General features: G+C 37.9%; 2 protein-coding genes across 15 annotated transcripts in view; one reads left to right on the forward strand and one right to left on the reverse strand.

Annotated features, from left to right (window-relative positions):
* Positions 1-15,836, forward strand: part of LOC127447219 (POU domain, class 2, transcription factor 1-like) — a 38,612-nt gene extending 22,776 nt beyond the window's left edge. For 6 of the 14 annotated variants that reach the window (XM_051708891.1, XM_051708899.1, XM_051708901.1 and 3 more), the window contains 7 exons: positions 396-536; positions 799-954; positions 1,146-1,328; positions 1,421-1,526; positions 6,336-6,678; positions 7,152-7,252; positions 8,972-15,836. In XM_051708891.1, the coding sequence (XP_051564851.1) occupies positions 396-536; positions 799-954; positions 1,146-1,328; positions 1,421-1,526; positions 6,336-6,678; positions 7,152-7,252; positions 8,972-9,264 (1,323 nt within the window). In that variant the 3' untranslated portion in view covers positions 9,265-15,836. Of the gene's footprint in view, positions 1-395; positions 538-798; positions 955-1,145; positions 1,329-1,420; positions 1,527-6,335; positions 6,679-7,151; positions 7,253-8,971 lie in introns of all 14 variants that reach the window. The other 8 variants (XM_051708898.1, XM_051708902.1, XM_051708896.1 and 5 more) reach the window with 6 other exon arrangements.
* Positions 13,025-23,783, reverse strand: LOC127447221 (T-cell surface glycoprotein CD3 zeta chain-like). The gene is made up of 8 exons (XM_051708905.1): positions 23,546-23,783; positions 19,660-19,757; positions 19,493-19,564; positions 18,311-18,361; positions 18,078-18,110; positions 17,798-17,854; positions 17,601-17,630; positions 13,025-16,345 (listed from the first exon to the last, which is right to left on the reverse strand). The coding sequence occupies exons 1-8, from the start codon at positions 23,601-23,603 to the stop codon at positions 16,280-16,282; spliced, it is 465 nt and encodes a 154-aa protein (XP_051564865.1). The 5' UTR covers positions 23,604-23,783; the 3' UTR covers positions 13,025-16,279.
* Between the last annotated feature and the right edge of the window lie 217 nt (positions 23,784-24,000).

Genomic DNA, 24,000 nt, shown 5'->3' on the forward strand with positions numbered 1-24,000 from the left:
AAGAAATGGAAAAATATATGAATATTGAAGGGGAAAAAATAAATGAAATAAATGAGTAAATAAATGTGGAAATAAACAAATACAATAATGCATAAGTAAATGTATGAATACTCATTTATGTCAGATTAAAATATTTAATTTTAAGTACACTTTTTTCATTTTTTGCATATAGTTATTTATTTTGTCACATTCGGTCCTACATATTTTCAATGTCTTAGGTCATAGTGGAATAGCAGAGAGTTCATGTGTGAACAATGTGACAACTTATTTTTTTGAAAGAATTTGCCTTCAACTTAAACTTTTTGTTCATCCAGTTGCAGGGAGTGAATTCTGTCTGACATTTTCATAGTTTAAAACCTGTTTAAACCTCTTTAATGTTGTGTTGCATGTACCAGGGTGATGTTGGCCTTGCAATGGGAAAGCTTTATGGAAATGACTTCAGCCAAACCACCATTTCTCGCTTTGAGGCCTTGAATCTGAGCTTTAAAAACATGTGCAAACTGAAGCCTCTGCTTGAAAAGTGGCTCAATGATGCAGGTATGTATTTTCTCTGCTCTGAACCATCTCTCTCTCTCAGAATTATATTGCATAACATTAAGAATTTTAGAAAGGATATGGAGGTTTCTGTCACATTCCCCTTTGGTTTTGGAGGTTGTCTCTGCTCTCCTTTCTGTCTACATACAGATGGTGGTTTGTTATAAAGCAAACCTTTTACTATACAAGTTGTGCCAAGTAAAGGGACAGTGCAGTTTGCTGCAGGTGCTTATATCACTCCCTCTTTGTGCTTTTGTGCGCGCTGTTTGTGCAGAAAACCAGACGTCTGACCAGGCCATGTCCAGTCCCAATTCTCTTGGCTCACCTGGGCTGGGCATAGAGGGCCTGAATCGTCGACGCAAGAAAAGGACCAGCATTGAGACCAACATCAGAGTGGCCTTAGAAAAGAGCTTTCTGGAGGTGAGCGACATCTCACATCAGAGCTTATTTGAAGGCCATGAAATTCTTTAGTTTTAAAATATCCAAACTAATTCCCACACGTTAAATTCCCCCACTAAACAGTTACGACCTCAGATGTTGGATTGGAAGCTTGGGTCTTTTGGAACTGTTTTTGCCGTAAGGGCGTTTCTTGTGTATTTGCCCTTTTCAAGCAGAACCAAAAACCTACCTCTGAGGAGATCACCATGATTGCGGACCAGCTCAACATGGAGAAAGAGGTTATTCGAGTATGGTTCTGTAACCGTAGACAGAAAGAGAAGAGGATCAACCCACCCAGCAGTGGCTGCACCGCTAGCACCCCCATCAAAGCAATCTTTCCTCCCACCACACCTCTGGTATGCTAGATCCATGCTGCACCACTTTTTCCTTCATTCAACCCAACTGCTGTAAATAGCACTTAATGTCTTCCTTCTACCCCTCATTTCAGGCACTGAGTACAGCCAGTCTTGTGACCAGTAACACACCGACTACAATGACTGTAAGCCCTGTTTTGCCTCTCACCAGCTCTAGTGTCTCCAGCATTGGTTTTACTGGTAAGCGAGAATCAAGTGTTCAGTAGTTTGAGATCTCATCTTGGTTGAGGAGTTGCCAAACCTCTGAGGTCTAAAGGCCTTTGCACAACAGAGGTGACACGTTAATGCGAAACGAATCACAGACGAATGGCCTTTTCACATTAAAAGCGAGGCTTCTGATCGCCATTATTACATTCACAACAATTGGTGGCCTTAAGGGGCGGTCACACTACACTTCGTGTTCCATTCACTCCCATTCAAACGCATCCGAATACAGCAGACCAAAAACGCAAGCTCATGCGAAGAAATTTCGTAGTACGCTGCGTACCAAAGTTCAAGCTTGGTGAACTCTGAACCGTGAATTCGTTCGACGAGGACACGTGACCAATATAAGACTGAAACGTCACACGCTGACCTCTTGGCTCAGTTCAAAGGATACATATTTCAAAGTTGCAAGATTTATTGTTGCAGGAAAGTGAGTAGACAATATATTTTAACATTTTTAATATAATATTATTTGTTTTTTATGATGTATTATTTACTTACACCAGAAGTCCTACTGCATGACATCATATCCTGGTCCGTTGCGTTGTATGAAAATATTTGCATGCTTAAAGCCTAGTGTGACCGCCCCTTTAATCGACAAGCAGTTTTACCCCACTATGGTAGTTGCAGTCTTTCAGCTGGTCTGCCCTTCGCCCATCACGGATGAGAAGAACTACTTAAGTTTGTAAAACAACCATAAAATCACAATACGAAAGACAAGCAAGCGTTTTCTCTAACAAGCAGATAAAAAAAAAAAAAGAAACTGATTTCCCTAAAGTTGCAGCAGTGATGACGAGTTTGTAATCAATTTGCTTAATGAGAAAAAACCTTTCACACTATTTCAGTTCACCTGCTAGAAAAGTTGACTTGCAGTATCATCATGTATACACAGTCTGAGGGGTTATTAGAAAGAACAGAGTGTAAAAAAAATAATATTAACGTTTAAAACATGTTTTATTAGATGAAACAGTACTGATTAGATGCCACTGTATTAGCGATTTGTAATTTTTTTTTAAAACCACTGCGTAATGCACACAAATGTGACTAACATATTTTTTGCCAATTGGAACAATAGTGACTTGTATTATACATTCGCTCAAAACCCCGCATGTTACAATTTAAACGTGACATCTAAATGCAAAACCAATCTTCAGTCTGACCTGTAATTTAGATACTTTAATACTGCTAATGGCAGCACAGCTGTTAATGACTTTAAGGTGCACTCAGTAATTTTTTCCTCATTAAAAAAATTTAACTCAAAGACATTAGTTGTAATTTTGCAATATATGTAGGAAATTATGACCACTCACATTAAAATGAAGACTTCAGTCATATCAGTTACCTTATAAAAGCTGTTTTATTCTACATAGAGAGGGTCCGCACATGGGGGCTGCCATGTTGAATTACATGACCAGCCGAATACTACTCGCTTAATCTCAGTAACCATCCTGTTATTTGACACTTTCAATCAATGATTAAAGTAATCATGGCTGACTGTTGATACTAAATTTCTACAATGACATCTGAAACTGAAAACTGTTGATTTTAAATGATGCTGCATTCAAGCCACTAGGTGTCAGTGTAAGTCCAAGATGGCACAAAGACAAAAGTTACTGAGTACACCTTTAACAGTAGCACAGCATTAACGATTACATAAGTTTGTGGAAAAACACAAAATTTTGGTATGCAAAAGAAAAAAGAGTGCACTATAAGTCACAGCAATAGTATTAATATTATTTATATTTGGCAAAGAAAAAGAGCCATAAAGTTATTTTAAAAAGTGAAAGTAAAAGATGCCACAATATTTATTTTATTAGAGATATAAGAGAACTCACGAAAGATTAAATGCAAAGGCAAAAATGCAGCAATATGGAATACAGTATGAAGGCAATCCACATAAGATCACTGAGTTATTTTTAAAGGGGATGCAAGGCAGTGATGCAGCAATATCATTTCCATGTTAAGAGAACCATATGAGAATAATTTTTTTCTGTTTATAAGGCATTTCATGCTAATGAAATACACATCCTCACTGCTGGTTCAGGAGTTCTAAAGTTACTTCAGCATTTAATTTCGGTGGTCAAAGCTTTCTGTGCTTTAGCGCCACAAGTTGCACTGGTTTTGGTAACTGCAGCGGCTCCTGCCGCATGATCCGCATTTCGTCATGGGGAGAAGAAAAAACAAATTGACACTCAATGTAAAAAAAAAAAAAAAAAAAAAAAAATAACTTTTGTCGGCACACAAATGTTTGCTCCAGGTGTGAAAGGCTTCATAGGAATCCACTGTTTCTATTCATAATGCTAATCGCTGCAAGAAATCATGATAAATTCACATTTGGTGTTTAAAGGCCGTGTTAAGGCTGTGTTTGGAATGGAATACTAGCTTGTTACTTGGTGTATATTTGCACACGATTATGACTTTTTTTTAATTGTCGATTATTTCCTTAGATATTGTTGCAATTCATTTTGATTAATAGAATTCACATTAAAATACATATTTGGCATGCCCTATTCTTTATGTTGGCTTCACATCCAACACAAGCTGATAACCGTTTTCCTGAATTACTTTATTGCTGTTTTATACTTCAGTGTAACAGATGTTTGTATTTGGATCAAAAGGAGGAAGCGGGACATGGCGAGATCCAACTGAAAAGGGCTTTATTTCCCACAGCTTCACAGTCTTTATATATATATATATATATATATATATATATATATATATATATTCCACTTTTCAGTGGTCACACACAAATTGATGCTTTTCAGCCCAATACAAATCGCACTCAGGAACACTCTGCTCCGTGCAGCTCTCTCTCTTTCGGTGGACTGGGCTGTCTTTTATCCCCCGACTCTCACTGTGAACATGGAAATGGTAATTAGTCACAGTTCATCTCAGGTGGCTATCCTTATTGCTTTCTCTCTCCCCAGATGGGCGCTTGACCACGACCTCACCTCCACATACCCCCACCGCCCAACTCAGGCCGGGGGAACCGTCTGGACTGCCCACTCCCCCCCTTTTCTGGAGAGTAAGTCCGCGACAGCCATCTGTGCCCCCGGTCTGTGGACCACCTCTAACTTAAATGGCTGGAGTGCCAGATACCAACAGGTGTTGGTATCCCTAGGGGGAATTCCCCTAAGAGCTGGGGAAGCCGCAGCTTCCCCCTCCCTTACGTCATCCAGCTGGTGTAGACGGCCCCGGCTCCGCCTCCCCCGTTAGCGCATTGCACACCCCAGACTGTAGCACTGTTTTACAGGACCATCCACACACAACCCCTTTAACAATTCGGGAAAAGCCGACCAATTAGTACCCAAAATTAGTGGATGGGTGAGGCGGGAACTAACCACTGCCTCAATGGTATGCTTTTGACCCCGAAATAGAATCGTGACAATCAATGCAAGATAATCGTAAATATCCCCATGCACACACCTCACCTTCACCCAATTATTTGTATCCAATGCTACATTTTGAACCAAGCATTGATGAATGGAGATTCGTTTACAACCTGAATCCAACAAGGCTTGGTATGTACCTCCCTCCCCCCAATACTCATGGGTATTTGGTACGTCCCGGCTCGTTCGGGGTCGGCCTGTGGAGTGTCAGGGACCCAGATCAACGTCCCCACCTCCACCACCGGGCACTGTTCGCAGACATGTCCCAGCTCCCCGCAACTCCAACAGACCGGCCCTAACCTCACGCCCACACCAGTGGTGGCAGCTTCCCCCACCTGAGAGGAAGCATTGGCATTGCTGGGGGAGAGAGAGACAGGAGTGTTAGTACACTAGATTGTTCCACCGTTTCTGGGGGAACGGGATAGGTCAGAAAGGAGGAGGGGAGGGAGAGGGACCACAGAGAGAGAGAGAGGGGGCTCGCCTGCCCCTGGGTACTCCCACTAAATGGTCCTCCGCCTACTGCACTGCTTCATCCAGCGATGCCGGTCGGTGGCACTGGACCCACTCCGCAGTTCCTTTCGGTAGTTTTGGAGACAAATTGTTCCAGTACCACGAGATCGATGACATCCCTGACATTGCTGGACTCCTCAGCCTGCACCCACCGCCGGCAGGCGTCGCGGAGCTGTTGAGCAAAGACAAATGGGCAACCGACTTCGCTCAGGGTTCGGAATCGCTGGCGATGCTCTTCGGGACTGCGGCCGACCTGCTGCAGGATGGCTTTCTTCAGCTCAGGGTACCTCAGGAGGTTATCGACTGGGAGTTGTTGGGCCGCGAGTTGGGCCTCCCCGGTCAGCAGCGGTAGGAGGTGGACTGCCCATTGCATCTGCGGCCATTCCAGAGCTTGGTCCATGCACTCGAAGAGCTCCAGAAAGGCCTCCGGCTCATCTTCGCCAGTGTCATAAGGGGGTTCGCTGCTGCCAGGGTCGTGACGTGCGCCCCCCCTGGGGTACCAAGCTCTGCGACGCCCGTTGGTCCTCTTCTTGGCTTCGAAGGAGCGCCTCAAAGCACTGTTGTTGCTCCAAACACAGATCCATGATGGCCTGGTGTTGAGCCTGGTGGAAGCTCAACACTTCCTCCAGTGGCGAAGATGACTCCATAGCAGCGTACCGTCCTCCTTATCCTGATATTACTTCTGTAACTGAAACATTCTTCAAAATTTCTCCTCTTGTGTTCCCCCAAGGATAGAAAGTCTTAAGGGTTTGGAATGACATGAAGGAGAGTAAATTACTTATGATTTTTGAGTGAACTATCCCTTTAATTAAATGCCTGTAATATTTTATTTCCATGTTCTCATTGTTTCCCTCACTGGTCCATAAATAATCTTTCCCTCCTCTAGGCACAGCCATTGGCTCGGCTACTACTAACACTGCATCTGTCATCTCCACTACACCTGTGGTCACCACCACAGCATCCTCTCCTTCGCTCAGCCCTTCCCCCACCACACCGCAGACATCCTCTACAGAGCAGACTTCGGCTCAGGGGACAGTCATGGCAGTAAGTCAGGTACCCTCCTCCCTGGCATCCACTCTGGGCACTGGGCAGGTGATGGTGGCGGCGTCCAGCCTCTCGGCTGCTCTGCAAGGAGCCACCCAACTGCCCACCAGTGCCAGCATCGCTGCCATGGCTGCTGCTGCAGGCCTCAATCCTGGGCTTATGGCATCCTCTCAGTTTAATCCTGGGTGAGTGTCTCTGTGCACAATAAATGCAATTCTGGAAGGCATAGGAGTATTGCTTAGTTCTCTGAGTCTACTCTGAAGAGCCTTTCAATCTGAAGATTATTTTCTTTTAAGTTTAGGTTTAAGTTCAGAAAAGTTTAAACCCTTGCTGTAGAGCAGTAATTAATTAAATGGGAAAAGGCAGTTCTTCGCTGATTATACCGGGTTATACTACAAATACGAAGTGGTCCCGTGCATTTTCGACTACCTCTGAATTTGGTTTGAGTGATCAGATCACACAGCATTTTGGACCTTGTGCAAACCTGTGTTTAGCAGCACTGTCTTTTGATCGGATCACCAAATCACAGCTTAATCCCTGGTGTAAATGGGGTCTAAAAGAGCATCAACCTCAGCTAATCATGTGTTATGAAGCTGGTCAATTACCTTCTTAGTACTTAATGTTTGTTCCATCTTAACTCCATGTGTTACCCGTGCAGTGGGGCTCTTCTGAGTTTGGCACCTGGTGGTCTAGGGAGCGCTTTGAGTCCAGCACTGATGAGCAACAGCACCTTGGCCACGATCCAAGGTGTGTGGAGCGGCAAGTACATTTATATTTACCATATCGCTCTGCATGCACTTATAAATCTTGCTGCCACCCAAAGGATCAAAATGTATTTAATGACACAAGTTACTGACTACTGGCTGTAAAACAAGCATGTGTTTCTACTGGCACTGGAAACACTATACTCTCTAAAGCTTTCTGCATGTAATGTACTTGCAGACAGCACATTTTCCTTTTAAATTAATTTCAAGTGGCCACCTAGATGCATTTAGCATGGCATTTTGTTGTGTTTTTTAATTACTGCTTAAAAGTAAAAAATAGAGCTGTCAAAATTAACGCATTAATGCGTGAAATTCATTAAAGTTTAACGCGTTAATGTTTCTTAATCGCGATTAACGCATTTACCATTAATACAGCATAAACACTGGTTGGAAGGGTGGAACCTTTGTGATGTGTCTGCCTGGAGTCATTACACTGAAGCACACTTCACAACACACACACACAGCAGTGATTCAGTGTCAGTGATAAAGTGATGGGGAAAGGAGCACTTAAAGCTATTTGTTGTGCAAAACAAGCCTTGATGGAACTTGTGAAAGAACACATGTAAGGTCTAAGTAAGGTGCATATTAATTACCACAGAAGCACGGCAAGTCTTAACTATCACCAAAACACTTATTGAGACGTTTTTGTCTGCAAGCACTTTTCATGTGGAGTTCAAAGTGGCGCTTGACCCTGGCGTTGACGCCCTGACACGACTCATGAACGTGGCTTCACGATTGCTATAACAAAGAGGATAGCCACAGTCTACTGGCTGATTAATATTATGGAGGATGAGAGTTTAATAGATTTAATGCCCATTGATATTAATATGCAACCTATGTGAGACTTGTTCTTTCAATTAGTCTAACTCTCACTTAGACTTTGGGAAATATTTAATGTAACTTGAATTGATTTTAGTGCATTTCTGTCATTATACTGTAGAAGAATTTGTTTGGAAAATTTTAATAAAGCATTATTTTGTTATGTGTATTGTTGTCTTTCATAAGAAGGAATTAAATGCATTTTGACAGGAAAATAAGTATATTTAGAATCAAATTTAGTAATTAACGATGGAAAATTATGCGATTAATCATGATTAAAAATTGCAATCGACTGACAGGACTAAAAAAGCTTTCTGCATGCAGCATACTTGCATAGAATTCACTTTCCTTTTACATTAAAATCATGTGACACTGGCAACCCAAGGCATTTTCTTTTTTATAACCATTTAAAAAATACACTAAGGATATTTATATTTTGAGGAGTTTATTTTTGTGACTATATGAGTATCTGCCAATATTTCATTTTTATTTTATATATAGCAGATAATACATTTTTTCCAATTCAAACGGCAAGCTTTTTTTTTATTTGTCAGCATACAAACATACAGTACTAAACTGTTATATGTCTTTTTAATCATACATTAAATTGTTTCAGTGTCTGATTTCACTTACAATTTTAAAGATGTAAAATTTTAGATTGGACCTGCATTGTTGACATGTTTTACTACAAGGCATATGGAACAATATAGATGTACAATATCAGCCTTCTTATCGGTTATCTACTATATAGAAGTATATCAATTGAAACTATTAGAATATAATTAAAAATAATAACCAACTGATAATTTCATAAGTGTGTACACTGCTCTGTTTGGATCACCTTCTTTCTTCAAGGTCTCATGTTTTTTTTTTTTATTGTTCCTATCTCCATTAGCTCTGGCATCTAGTGGCTCTCTGCCCATTACATCTCTGGACGGGAGCGGGAACTTGCTGTTTGCCAACACCAGTGCAGGGAGCACCCCAAACCTTGTGACGGCACCCCTCTTTCTGAACCCTCAGAACTTGTCCATGCTTGCCAGTAACCCGGTCAGCCTGGTGTCTGCGGGAGGGGCTGCAGGTGCTTCTGGAGCCCTCAACCTGCATATAACCGCTGATGCCCACCAGAACGCTGTTACCACAGCAACTATGCCTGCCTCCACCATCACCACGGCCTCTAAGGCCCAGTGAAAGCTTTACCCACTCTTCTCCTCTTCTTATAACTCTTTCCTCTTCATTGTTTTTTCTTTAATCTCTTGCTACCACCAAAAAAACAAACCCACTAAAAAGGATTTAATATTGTTTTAACGTTTGTTCTAACTTTTCACATATCTTTTAAACCCTATTATCTTTTGGACTTTAACCTGTCGGGTTGACTTCAGCAAATCAACCAGCGAATATTGGCATCTCCACAAAGCTTGCATCAGGAGAGCAGAAGTCTCCCTAGATGTTGTGCCAAGTGTCCGTGCGATGCAAAAGCATATTTGCGTCCATTTTGACATTTATATCGTCATCTCTCTTTTTCAGAGGTTCTTCTGAAATGCTTTTAACCAAAAAACTTTGTTTACTCTGTGTTGAATGGTTTTAACTGCTGACACTTACCCTCTTCTTCCTCAACACAGAAAAAGGACACCTTATGTTTCTCTGTTCTCTTTCCAGTGGAGATTCTACTTTACAGGCCTTTTTTACGATGTTGCTGTCTCTCTGGAACTTTTCCTTTTGGATTCACATGGTTTATTTTTGATCAAACAGTGGGTTAGCTTTATGTCCTATATCTTACTAACTCGTGGTTACAAGGCTTTAATGGAGTAATAAGCGGCTGTGTTGCGGTTTCATTGCTTTACGGAATCGTTCAACTGGCCTTTCTTACTAGAAATACTTCTAGATTTTGTTTTTATTTGTTTTTCTTAGTTTACTCGGTAGCAGAAGTTTATAAACTGTACTTTAGTCTGGGTCTGAATCCTGACCCAGTCGCGGGCTTACTTTAATACTAAAAGCTTTAAAAGAGTTATGTCATGATCCATCAAGGAGGATTTGTTCAGTGACTGAGCAGTACATTGAGGCCTCAGTAATTGTAAACCAAAAGGAAATCATGTACTGAGAGTTCACAACTCTTAGGGGCTGTTCACACCAAACATGTTTTTGCGTCCATATGCACCATTTTCCTAATTTTGTTTCTTTATAAACATTTGGCAGATGGACATCTTGGTTTGTGTCTCACAGTTGTTTCAGGGCACGTTTTTTTTTAGAAGGCATGTCAAGTTAAAAAGAACTTAAACAGTTAAAATGTGTCTATTCTATTAGTTGTGTTGTGCAAGAATGTGTTCGGTCGAACGGCCCCTTGTGTTACTTAGTGTAAGGACTGTGTAACCACATAAGGTAAACCTCCTTAAGGTCTTCCTAACATGGGATGATTGTGAGGGTGTTGGTTAAGCGAAAGTTGAGGTGGATGGCTTTCACATTCAGAGGGTGGAGAATTGCAATGTGAGTTCTCTGCCCAGAAATGTGTTTTTATTTTTTTTAATTTTTTTTAAGGTGTTTGATTTTCTACTTGTGCACAGTATCTGTACCAAAAAAACTGGATTTGAGAACTGAAGTCTGCTTGGTTTTTAGCAGAACTTCTTTCACGCTTTAAGAGGTCTTTATTTCGGAGGTCTTTCTATTGCCTCTCTCTCAAGATATACCAAAAATCTTTGTTATACCTGTTGCTGTATATTGCTATTGTAGCGTAGTTTAAGCTTAAATATTTATGAGCAAAGGCTTTTGGTAGACCACAGGAAATATGATAATGCAATATTTTGAAGATCTTTTCCAAAGACAAAAACATAATTTTATTTCTTTTTCCTTTCTTTTTGTTGAGATGGCTGTCCCTCCTCAATTTTGTAGTGTCAGTCAGCATAACTAACCAAATAGATCTGGATTGAGGGGAGAGCAGGATTGATACTGCACTGAGGATAGAAAGTACCAGTGTGAGGACAGTGATGGTCCCTTCCGCTGGTCATTGGTGAGGACTTTGAGTGAGTGAGATAAAAACAAAAATTGTGAATTCTCCCATTCTGTTCAAATATTTGAAAATTGTAGAGGTGCGGTGTGGCGGACTTAATGCCACTGTGTTCTTGCCTTACAGGCTTCTTTTAATATCCCTTTTCTGTAGTTACAAGGTGACAGACTCAGTCCTCCATAACCTGAAATAAGGGCCATCGCTTATTCACGGGGTCCAGGACACTTTTTAATGAGTGGCCCCCCCCTTTTCCCAGGCACAATGAGTAGCCTATTCCATAGAGGACATTAGACTGGGCCTGTCTGAAATATCCATCATAAAGATGGGACAGGAGCGAAAATTTGTTTTTCCCTACCAATGTAATGCAGCCATGATGTAAAGCTTGAACCAAAGTCATTTTCACACTAGCTGCTGTGCCTGTGTGGATCAGTGCAATGCTGACCACACTTTCACTACTCACTACTGACAAACTTTACCATCTATTACACTTCTTTTTAAACCTTCCCTTTCACAACATTAGCCAACAAATCGTGTTCGGCTTTGTAAAGAAACATAGCCTATCTTGCTTTGCGCTAACTTGCTTTAGCTCTTGATATCAAAGCATTTAATGATCCAAAGAGAATCTTAAGGGCCTTGTATTTAAGTGCTGTTGAGATTTTGGGAGTCTTTGTCCTTCATTTTAGTCTTTGTTCTTCTTGGTAAGTCTTGATTTAAATGTGACCTTGTAGGGCTCAACACAGATTGCACTGGTGTTGCCAGAACATAGCATTGTAATGAATGAATAGCAATAGAAATATCAAGAGTCCACCTACACTTGATTTTAATGTTCAGAGGAACCTGTGGAAGTACAGTAGGCCCTGAAACATTTAACGGCTCTCTCATACCGCATGACTTGCGTTTGGAAGAAGGTGGACATCGAGCATAGCATTGGTACATTGTCTAGACTTCTGGTTTTATGTTACAGAACAATACAGGTGGGCATACTGGGAGAATTACAGTAGTTTTTCCTCTGTAGCCTTCCTCTAAACTCTTTCGCATTTGAATAATGTCGCAAAGAGGTGAGAGTTTCCCCCGTTGTCCCTTTTTGTTACTGTGGCACTTTGTGTCTGTTTTTGTTATGACTCTAATGCTAATTGTGTTTGTGTTAATATGATTTGAAATACCTCAGCAGCACTTACATGGAAGGTTCACTTTAAGGGAAAGACACCAACAGTCAACTCCAGAATGTACAAAAGCTGTGTTTAACAGTCCATTTTTAAATGATTAAAAACATGTTAATGTTACGTAAAACTACAAACAAAATATATCAGAAAAATCTGTAATAATGTCACTCTACTACTGCTATTTCAAGTACTACTACTTAAAGGGTATCTCCAGGTTAACTAACTTGGAATTAATATTTTGTTATCCTACTTGCCAAAGTAAAAAAGGCCTTTGTCTTTGCGGCTGGGTTGATGTCTTGTTGCTGCTCATTCCACTGGAAATTTCAAAGTAGCCTCTCTGGACGTGCAAATTTACGTGTTGTTTGCGTGTTAGTGTCATGACCCGGTGGCACCGGGACTGTGGGGAGTTACTGATATATTTATCTGAGGAATGACTCGAAAGATTAGAGAGAACTTCTTTTTTTCTAAATTCTATATATATTCACTTATGTAAGATGCTCATATTTTATATTTGAACCAATATCTAGTTTGAATGTAGTGTTTTTGTCATGCTTATTCACTAAAAAAAAAAAAAAAAAAAAAAAGAAAAAAAAAGACATTTATATTGTAGCTATTCTGGAAAAAAAAGTTAAGACCAAAAATTAAAACCACACCCTTGAGATGTGGGAGTGGCTGTCATGTGCCCCGCCCACATCACAATGTGGTTTATTCAAGTGGGTGGAGCTCCCAAAAGATAAGACTTGATAGCACCAAACTACTCTAAATTTGAATTCTTCTTTGCTTTGCCTTTTTTTTACTTTAACAATCATTTGAATTTATTTACTGAATTTTTTTTTAGTATATCATGAGGGAGCAAGGTCACTGGCTTTCTTAGTTTGACAAAAACTTGCATTTATGATTTATGCCTTATTATTATTCTTCTTATTATTATTATTTCAGAAGTTTGACACATTGTAGCAAATTGTAGTGAGTATGTTTATGCAAGAGATGATTTTCGTTTTTTGTTGCGTATGTGTGCGCATGTGAAAGAAGATGCACCCAAGCATGCACCAATGTCAAACTCGCGTGGTGCATATCGACCATGAAAATAATGCTGTGAGTTCTATGTGTTTTGTGATATTTTGGAAGTGTTGCTACCTATTATGTAGGTAGAATTCAAGCCGGTTGGATACCTGTTGAAAAAGCTTTACTAATAACTCAACTCCTGCTGATTTGTAGGGGGGTGGCATGATTGTTGCTTGTGGTGCTTTTACTTTAAAAAGTTAAAGGGTTAGTTCACCAAAAAATGAAAATTCTGTCATTTACTCACCCTCATGTTGTGTTTAAACCCGTATGACTTTCTTAACTGCATAGCACACAAAAGTAGATGTTTGGCGAGATGTTAGCCTCAGTCACCATTCGCTTTCATTGTATGGGGAAAAAATGCAATGAAAGTGAATGGTGACTGAGGCGATCTGATGGTGGTCGGATTTTGATGACACCATTTTTGTTTGATAGAAAACTATTCCTTTTAATACTGTATAGAAAGTAGTTTCTGTCTGAAGTAATAAGACTTTGATTTACTCATCGATCAAAAATACAGGAAACATGGCATTTTTTTGGATATTAGTGGATATAAGGAAGCATCATATTGATTTGATGCAATTGACCACATGGCTGTAAATGATCCCTTGGACACTTGATTTTGGTGTGTGACTGGGTAGTATTCCGATTGTATAATATATTGTTGCTGTAGACCCTCAGTCTAGTGACAAAATAGGATAGTTGCAGAAGAGGTCATGCACCAGAAAGAGTGAGAGCTGGTCTGAGTAAAGGAGCTGTTGTATACCTCATTTATAACCGAGTAAAAACTTGCTTAAATCTACTTCATAAGATTAAATGAAATTTAAAAAATTTACTGTCCCACAGCAGGAAGCCCGCAGTTGTCAGTATATTGTTTGGAGTGAGAAACTGGATTGACACCAAGAAGAACAAAAAGGCACGCAAGACACACAAGCACATGCATATTAGCCAGAATTTAGAAGCTCATCCCACTTATTTATATTTTCCTTTTTATATAAACTTAAGTTCACACTAGCCACTTATTCATTTTGTATCAAAGCTTTTTATATGATTTGACAATCGTCATCTTTCCCCCATTCTGAGTTTTGCTGCATGGTTTGTGTGCTTGTGTGTTCTTCGTTCTTTTGGCGGTCTGCAAGTTCCTCACCTTCTCTGTGGTAACCAAAGACTTTCAAAGTGATTGTATGGACTAAACTCTCTCTCCTATTACCCTGCCTCAACTTTTGAGATCATTGGTCACACATGGCTAAGTGGGCGGGGTTTAGTAAAAAGAGGGGAAAAAAAGCTCTGCTGGCTTCTTGAAAGGACTTGTCAAAGTAACACCTCACGGGCTGGGTGAAGTTTATTAATACACACTGAAGGATGTCCTGGGCTCACTGCAACCTTCTCTGGATGAACTGTTCTCTGGAGTTACAACACTGTTTCTATGATTGTCTACGGAAAACATGCAAGGTCTCTCCATAATTTTAGGTGCCGTTGTCCCGTAATTTTGGTGTTCTGTCAATGTATTTATCTAGCTTTGCTGTTTCCACGATCATGATTTCAATTGGTTTGATTGATCAGCTGTGCAACTATGCATTGTTGTCCTCCATCCAGCAAGGGTGGTGTCTGTGTGACACAATCCTTTTGATAGTTTTATGCCGAGTGAAGGGTCGAAAGAAACTGTAAGCTCTATTCCAAAGCAAAAATCCAAATATGAAATGTTTTACAAATGCAGATACCAAAGATGACTCTGTTTTTTCCTTCTTCCTTCCCAAATCCTTCAGCTTGTGTATTAAGAAACAGAACCCAGCTCTGGCAGTAGTCCTAACCTCAGTAATTCCAAAGCTTAGATGTATATTTTGGTATTTTTCTGAGATGCTTATGGGGGGGGGAGTTTGTTGTTTTAATTTTCTTGAATTTGTTGTTCTTTTTTCTGTCACAGCATGGAATTAACGGCAAAACTGTCTTACTGTAGGTAAAAGAAATAGTATTTTTGTATGTTTTTGGATGTCAATGTATGTGATATCAGTTTCACTGCCCAATTTATCATTGTTTTTAAAACAAAAGAGGAAAAAAATGAAAATGTACATAATGCTTTGTCAATGATTTCAAAAGAAATCCCTCTCTATACTCTCATTTCTCATTTCTGTATTTCCTTCAGCTAAATCTTAAGGAAAGTGTTCCATTCTCACCCTGTCACATACTGTAGATTGTTACTCCTATATCTCCCTTCAGAACGCTGTAACTCATTGTTGTCATAGTGATGATTGGTTGGGTTCTGTGTATCACTACAAACCTGAACTCTATTGCCACTCGTGGCCTGTTATCAAGAACATAAACCCTAGACTGAACGCTAAATGGCTACATCACTGTAGCTTAGAATTGAATGATTGTGTAGATTAAAAGTATGTGAATCAGGATAACATGGTAGCTTTAATGCATTTGTCTGCTGTATTTTTGTTGTTTTATATATATAATCTTTTACTGTAACTGTACAGTTCTCTTTTTTGTTGTAAACATCATTAAACCATTTTCCAACTGTTTTAATATTCTAACATGTCATTGGTCTTTCTAAATTTGAAAATGTGTATAATTAGTTGAACAGCCTTACAGAATAGATATTACATTTTATTTTGTGCATATGTTTAGTAATTACAGTAATATGTTTATTTTACGTTTAGTCTGGTCACATGATGACTGGGACTATTTAACACTTTCGAAGTCCAGTTCATAAATTGCAGCTTACAAAATTATCAGTGCCTTCCTTGTGTGTTAAGCATACAAGACCATCTATTGTAACAAAAGGTTGACAAACAAGATAGCAAATTACAGGCTATATAAACAAAGTAAAAACACAAACAAAAAAATATGAATGCATACAACAGATACATGTGATGTATCTGTTAGTTAGCAGATATCTATCTATCTATCTCTCTCTCTCTCTCTCTTTATTTATATATATATATGTTGTTCTTTTTGAGTTTACACATAATTAATTTCATGATACCACAAAAGTGTCCATCTCCACAGCTTCAGCGGCATCCAGTTTTCTTCTCGTTCGAGCCTGTGAAGGAGTTAACTAATGAACCAAAGAATTTCATCTTTCACAAAACTTCAGTCTGCTTTTAATCTACCAAACAGAGTAATGTTGTGATTACCAATAGATTAGAACACAAGACAATGTGCCAAAAAAATATATCTGTAATATGCAATTACAGTGGCCATAAAAAGGACACTTAAGCCACACTTTAAAATGTATGGATTTCTTTGCATTACATAAAATATCAAACTAAGTGCAATTTATTTAAAAGAAAAATAGCACAAGCACACTTTTGAAAAAAGTATATTAGATTTTAAATTAAACAACATAAAACAATAGATATACTGTTCTAAAGTAAGACAATTATTTGGACACTTTCTGGGTCTCTAATTTAGTGGAACATGTCCACAGTTAATATGATGAACTACACCTTAGTGAACTGATCTTAACTGACTTCACACATCTGCTAAACATACCTTGAGATTAGTTCTGAAAAAAGGCTTAGTAAAATTTGTTTGATGTTTTGTTATCTAATGCAATGAAAATCATGGCTTAAAGGAATAGTTCACCTGAAAAGGAATGTTCTCTCATCATTTACTCACCCTCATGCCATCCCAGATGTGTATAACTTTGTTCTGCTGAACACAAAGATTTTTAGAAGAATATTTCAGCTCTGTAGGTCCTCGCAATGCAAGTGAATGTGTACCAAAATGTAGAAGCTCCAAATATCAAATAAAGGCAGCATAAACGTAATCCATACGACTCCAGTGGTTAAATCTATATCTTCAGAAGTGATATGATAGGTGTGGGTGAGAAATAGATCAATATTTAAGTCATTTTTTTACTATAAATTCTCCTAACTGCCCAGTAGGTGGTGATATGCACAAAGAATGTGAATCGCCAAAAACAGAAGAAAAATGTGAAAGTGGACATTTATATTAAAAAAGGACTTAAATATTGATCTGTTTTTCACCCACATCTATCATATCACTTCTGAAAACATATATAAACCACTGGAACATATATTAAACCACTGCTTTTATGTCCTTTTGGAGCTTCAAAATGTTGGTACCCATTCACTTTCATTGTGCGGACCTACAGAGCTAATGTTCTTCTAAAAATCTTTGTGTTCAGCAGAGGAAAGTCATACACATCTGAGATGGCATAAGGGTGAGTAAATGATGAGAGAATTTTCATTTTGGGGTTTTAATACTTTTTTGGGGCCACTGTAGTTTATAATGTATGTGTCTGTAAAATGAATAAGCACAAGATATGTTACCTCATTAGGTTTGTTGTTGCCTTTGCGAGGCTGTAGACAGAGGCAGACAGAAAATAAATTTACAAACAGCATCAACTGACCATAATGTAAGAAGAATATCTAAAAGTTAAGACTGGTTGGGTCAGTCTCGCATCAAAAGCAAATCCTACCCCACAACCCACACACTTATCTTATATTCATGGACTGGATACACTTACTTTAATTCCTGTTTTTTTTATTTCCTGGTATTCTTCATTTGATTGTCCTCTCAGTTCCTAGAAAATACGCCAACCAAAGTAAACACAAACCAAGAAAAATGTAAGTGCACAACTATAAATAACCACAGGAGGGCAGTATGATCAAAGATTTAGAACTCATTTACCAAGCTTGGAAAATTTAATCTGGTTCATCTCTTTTTCAGATCAGGTCACATAATTTCCTGCAAACGCAGGTTGTTATTCAAAATGCATTTTAGAAATCTTAATAAGTGGTACTGACCTGATAATGTGTCTCCTCTTCTCGTCTTCTAATCTGAAATATTTAAATATATAAAATATTCAAGCAGCCTATTTAAATTAGGCTTTTAAAATATTTTTTCAACTGTATGTTTTTTTAAATCTCAGACAGGACACTATTTCGTTAGCTTATGCACTGCTACAATCTCACGTACATGTGATTGTGGCTAATGTAAATAAACTTAATGAAAATTAAAATCGTAAAATTAATCTTACCGGTCTGTCCAATTGCTGATAATCAGAACTCATCTGAGGCAGATCCAAGTCCTAAGAAATACAGAAAATACATTGCCTTTGTATGCCTTTGAAAGACCTTCGTATTATTTAGGTAATTCCTGTTAAATCACATTTTTGTTTGTTTGTTTTTTTACTACAAAATTTAAAAAAATGTGTTTGTGTGTAGTTTAAGTAACCATTTCTATAAAAAGACATACCGGGATTTCAGCAATATGGTCAAGTTCAGGCACTTTTTATAACATGATTATTTATTTACACATGGCAAGAAAATCAACAAGTCCCGCCTTACAAGTAAAAGAGCCAATCACCTTTTAGATACAGACATCGCCTGTCAATCAACTCGCGAACGTGCATGCGCATTAGCTATACAAGCCAGGAAAATTGCGTTTTTTTAAGCATAATCTGAGGTAAAGAAGCACAATTTATGATTCCAGTGTTGTCATATTTTACTGCTGATTTGAAATATGTTCTTTGATCGTAATCTTGATTAACCGTTTTGGAGATTTCGGCCTTTCCCCATTAAGGTTGATAGGAGCTGCACTTTCATGACTGGAAATACCTTCACGAGAGCATTCCAAAGATGACTGCCAGTGGACTGACTTGACTTTGCGTAAAGTTACATTTACTTCTGAATTTAATATATTAGCAGATGACTTTTGAATTTAATATATTAGCAGATGACTTTTAAGTGTCATAAAGAAAAGCTAATAATATCTGCAGCAGTGCACTTCCAAGAAGGAAAGTATGAAGTTAGCAAGTGCTTAGTGAGAGATTGAGGGTTAGTTTAGCGTACATGTTGACGTCAATTTAAATGGATCATTTTGTTAATTTGATTATTTTCTTATGATATGGCAAAAATGGCAACATCCACTCAAACCAGAGTAGGGAAATTATTTACAATTCACCACTATATGTTTACTTAATTGTGATATTGTGATAAAAGAAAACAAACTAATATGATTTCAATCTTTAAACACTGCAAGTTTAATATTTCATCCAATATATTAAGACATACAGTACTTATATGATGGGGACATGAAAATGTACTGCATAGTAGGAATGACCCTTTTAATGTAATCTGTATGTTGCTATATGAAGTGTATGACCCTTGAACATGAACCTCATCCCTTACAAAACTAACCCGGATAAATGGTAACTCACTGTGTATACAGGCTCATTGGGGTTTCGTGCTGGGGTTGCAGGTTCAGGAGGAATAGGCTCTTTCCTTGTAAACTAAACCAAACAAGGCAGAACACAGGTTAGCTGTTAAAACCGTGAGGCCAATTTCATCAGTCGCAACAAACGGTGCATATTAGACCTCAACTTACCTTCACTTGGAAGTAGAGAGCAGTAAAAATAATGGAATACAGCAGCAGAATTACATCTAAAATATAGCAAACAACTGGGTCGCTCACATGCACAGCCTCTGTGAATAGAACAAACATTTTTTAAAGACCTTTGTAAAGCAAGAGCCAACAAAAACACACTGTTGATCTCTGCTGTTACAGACATATGTAAGTTCTGGTTATTTATGGATGTTTTGTAATGTTTTTCTTCTTTCTTTCCTTGCTTAAGTGTTGTGATGTAGATGTTAAAAAGCAAATAAACAAAAAAGAATAGACATTAAAGAACGAGAGAAGCACACCGAGTGCCTAAACAGCAGAAGATTAAATATATATATATGGATGGATAGATAGATAGATAGATAAATTGTACATTAATTTTGTTTTAAAGCAACTGACAATTGTGGTTTTAAACCTTGGCATCCCAATAGCAGCACTTACAATACTTGACATTTTCTGTGTGGTGCTACACCCTACTGATGACTCCTTTTTTATAGAATTAGATCAGAATGCAAACTTTACAAATAAAAGACAGAGACAAGTTATGATTTCTAGAAATTACAATATAAGTCCCTCAAAATTAAATGTTATGTACAGTATATATTAATAATGGCTTAATATTTAAAAGGAATATTCCGGGTTCAATACAAGTTGAGCTCAATCGACAGCATTTGTGGAATAATTTCGAATTTCGGCAGGGTGGGCACATCTTAACACCTCGTAAGCATTGCATTGCAATCTATTAATGATAGAGCTTTTATGGAAAAACACCTTAACTTGACTTTTAACTTTAATCATTCACTTATAACTTCAATCAATTTTCAAAGACTTCAAGACCCAAGAAGCCAATGTTTTATTGCAACATTATTTACACATAGAATTCAATCATATGCAATAACGGTACTCATGTTGTATCATCCGGACAATTTAAAAACATGCAATTCATTGTGACAGAGTTCATTCTTTTTCTACTGCATCAACACTTTACTACCATACACACTTTAGTCTAGGTGACCCAACACTCCAGCGCCACTTAAATATAAATAATGATTAGATAAATGCATTAATATAACATAAATAAAATAACCAAAACCAACATGCACATAGTTTTGTGGATAAGTGCTATTTTGACATTTAATCTATTGTGACATTATGATGTGCATTACTTGAAAATGGCAAAACTACTAGGCTACTGCTATACTTGTCAAAGTTTGTCACAAAACTTTTATAAATTCTGCAAAGCTACTCAAGAGTGCTAAGAATGCACTGGAAGTGGAGGAAATCTTTCTTAAAGTTCAGTGATCTAATACTGCTTTTTTGGGTATGTTTGTCAGTGAATTGTGGTCCACTATACCTAATTTATTATTAAAAGATTAGACTTGCAAGATTAAAAGCAGAGAGCAAAGCTTTATTTAAACCCTATAACCCTTTATAACCAAATCCAACATGGAAAGACAAAAAAAACCTATACACTCATGCCTTCTCATGCCTGTGAGAGAGAGAGAGAGAGAGTGCAGGGGCCCTGGCTCCTCTACCTGTCTCTTCTGTGATCTCTGTGTAAATGTGTGTGCGTAATTTATTTCAGTGGTTTCTCTGCGTGGGACTAGTCAAGTGCAAGAGTGAGCGCAAGAAGCAAACAGAGAAGCCCCCACTGCTTCACTGCAGATCAAATAGGTGTTGAAGGGTGAAGGTTAGCAAACTGACCACACATTTCACATGTCATAGTGGCAAAACAAATTTCCTTTTGCATGTTAACCTAATCAGCATATTTGATAAGTGTATGTTGTCTTTAAGATACAGTATAGGGTACTAATACTAAATAAAATCATTTGATTTAGTATTAGTATGTAATTAGTGTTTAAGCCCCCTAATTACCTTGAAGAGGTTACTGAAGTAATGTTTCAGGTTCAGCATCCTACAAGTTAAGCTCAGCCAACACAATTTGTGGCATAATGCTGATTACCACAAAAAATAATTTTTAATTGTCCCTCGTTTAATTAAAAAAGAAGCAAAAATCACGATTACTGTAAGGCACTTACAATGGAAGTGAATGGGGCCAGTCCAAAGACATTAAAATACTCACCATTTCACAAGTATAGCCATAAGACATAAACATTTTATGTGTTAACATAATTTAAGTGCGATACAATCAGGTATTTACAGGCGTTACAGTGTTACCAGATTACAGCATTACGTTATCATGAAAACTAAGTTGTAATATTGGCTATAACTTTACACACATAAGATTAGTAAGCGATTTTATCATACAGTATATTAACACATATAATATTTACATCTTGTTGCTATATTTTGAAACAGTGTGTATTTTAACATTTACGGATTGGCCCCATTAACTTCCATTGTAAGTGCTTACAGTAACGGCTTTTTTTTATTTTTTTTTAACATTTTTTATAAACGAGGGATGAGACGAAATTACATTTTTGTTAATCAACATTATGCCACAAATGATGTCGATTGAGCTTACTAAAATACACTTGCTTTTACCCAGTGTGAAACTAATCAATTTATGACAACTATTTATCAGAGCAAATTCAAGAAAATCTTTTCCTTATTGACTGCTAAGAGAACACATACAACTGCCCTTCATTTTTAGGGCTGTTTGGGCTAAATGGTTTTGGTTAGACTAAATGTAATTGGTTGTACATCCAAAATGTAAATGTAAAGGATTATGCATTATAATTATTCTATTGCACTGCATCTGTTGCCTTAAATCTGAACCTGAAATCTCTAATTTAACAAATCTTACAGTGTGACAACTAATGTTGTGATATGAAAAGTGGAACCATATGTAAATTAGTTTGCAATTATATGTCTTTCAGTCATGCTACGATGTCATAATTGCAGCATACACTTCTTGTCTGTATGTATAAATGTTGTAGTAAAATCAGGTATGTTTCTAAAATGTTTCTTTATTCCCACACACAAAGTTTCTCTATTAAAAATGGTGTTTTGAAGTAAACGTACAGTAGTACGCTTTACTACTAAATTAAAAATGGCAAATAGATTTAAAAAACTTTTGTTCCATAATTAAATGCAACACAGAGTTTACTGAACATATTGTGGCATAGTGCTTGTTTTGTTGTTGTATCTATTTATATATTTGTTTTATTAGAACTTTAAAAATATTAATTAAAACAACCACCACAAATCTAACAATTATAATGATCGTCGTTCATTAATATTTAATAACATTAATAACATTTCTAAACACAAATAATAAAGTATCCTGTACTAAGCGGGTCTAAACGGTTTTCAACAATAGCTGATGACTTCAAATTTTTGAAGAGCAGCCATATACTGGTCCATTTTTGGACATGTTCTAGTTTCTAAACTGGTGAGGGCAGGTTTCAGATTGTACTTTTTCTTGGATCCTATTTTAATCTCTCTCTCTCTCTCTCTCTCTCTCTCTCACACACACACACGCACAATTGTTTTTTTGTTGTTGTTTTTTTATATGATGATCTATTGTAAAAGCTGACAGTTAATGGTGGCATGATTCGTGCCTTTCATCTTTTGCGCCTTAGTCATTGTGTTGCAAAACACAAGAATGTATTACACATTCAAACTCTGTCTTGCCGGTTACATGGAAACAAATATGGCCACATGAAGAGGTCTTGATGTTCGACCTCAATGCTTGTCGCTATGCATCTTTACAGGTAAAAACTAAAAAAAACTGGCACGCGCACACACACAAAAATCTAATATTCAATTCCTAAAAATGTACTCCACACAGATTTTAAAACTACCAAGAGCCATACAGTAATAAGCAAATCCAAACTTTGCACTGAATGTTCTAGACGTATGATACCCTGTGCAACAAGGGTAAAAAGAGCAAAATAATTGCTTTTACCTGTATAGGACACATGTGTGGCCAAGAGCAATAGAGTGGCTGTTCTGCTCATTTCCATTACATTCCCTGAAGTTTCTCTGGATGCCGTCCCTTCCTGTTACTTGGCCTAGTGAGTGATGTGCAACAGTTTTTTGCCTTGCTTTTGCTCTGGCAACCCTCATCTAACAGGAAGTGGCCCTAGCCCTGAGTTTTTTGTTCTAGTGAATGACAACCACTTACTGAGGTCTCGCTACCTCCACCTCCAGTCTCTTGTCCTCTCATCTCAAAAAAGTCTCACCAGCATTTCCTGTATATTTTTAGACCACCATCTACATACACACAGTAATTTGTCTTTCAACACCATTGCAGATTACTGCACAACCACTGTCTGTTGACTCTGCTGATTACATATTAACAGCATGGGGCTTATTTAACAAATTGTAATAAAATTTTTTTCCCCACTTCAGCAGGAAATC

The sequence above is a fragment of the Myxocyprinus asiaticus genome, chromosome 10 (genome assembly GCF_019703515.2).
Source record: "Myxocyprinus asiaticus isolate MX2 ecotype Aquarium Trade chromosome 10, UBuf_Myxa_2, whole genome shotgun sequence".
NCBI lineage: Eukaryota > Metazoa > Chordata > Actinopteri > Cypriniformes > Catostomidae > Myxocyprinus > Myxocyprinus asiaticus.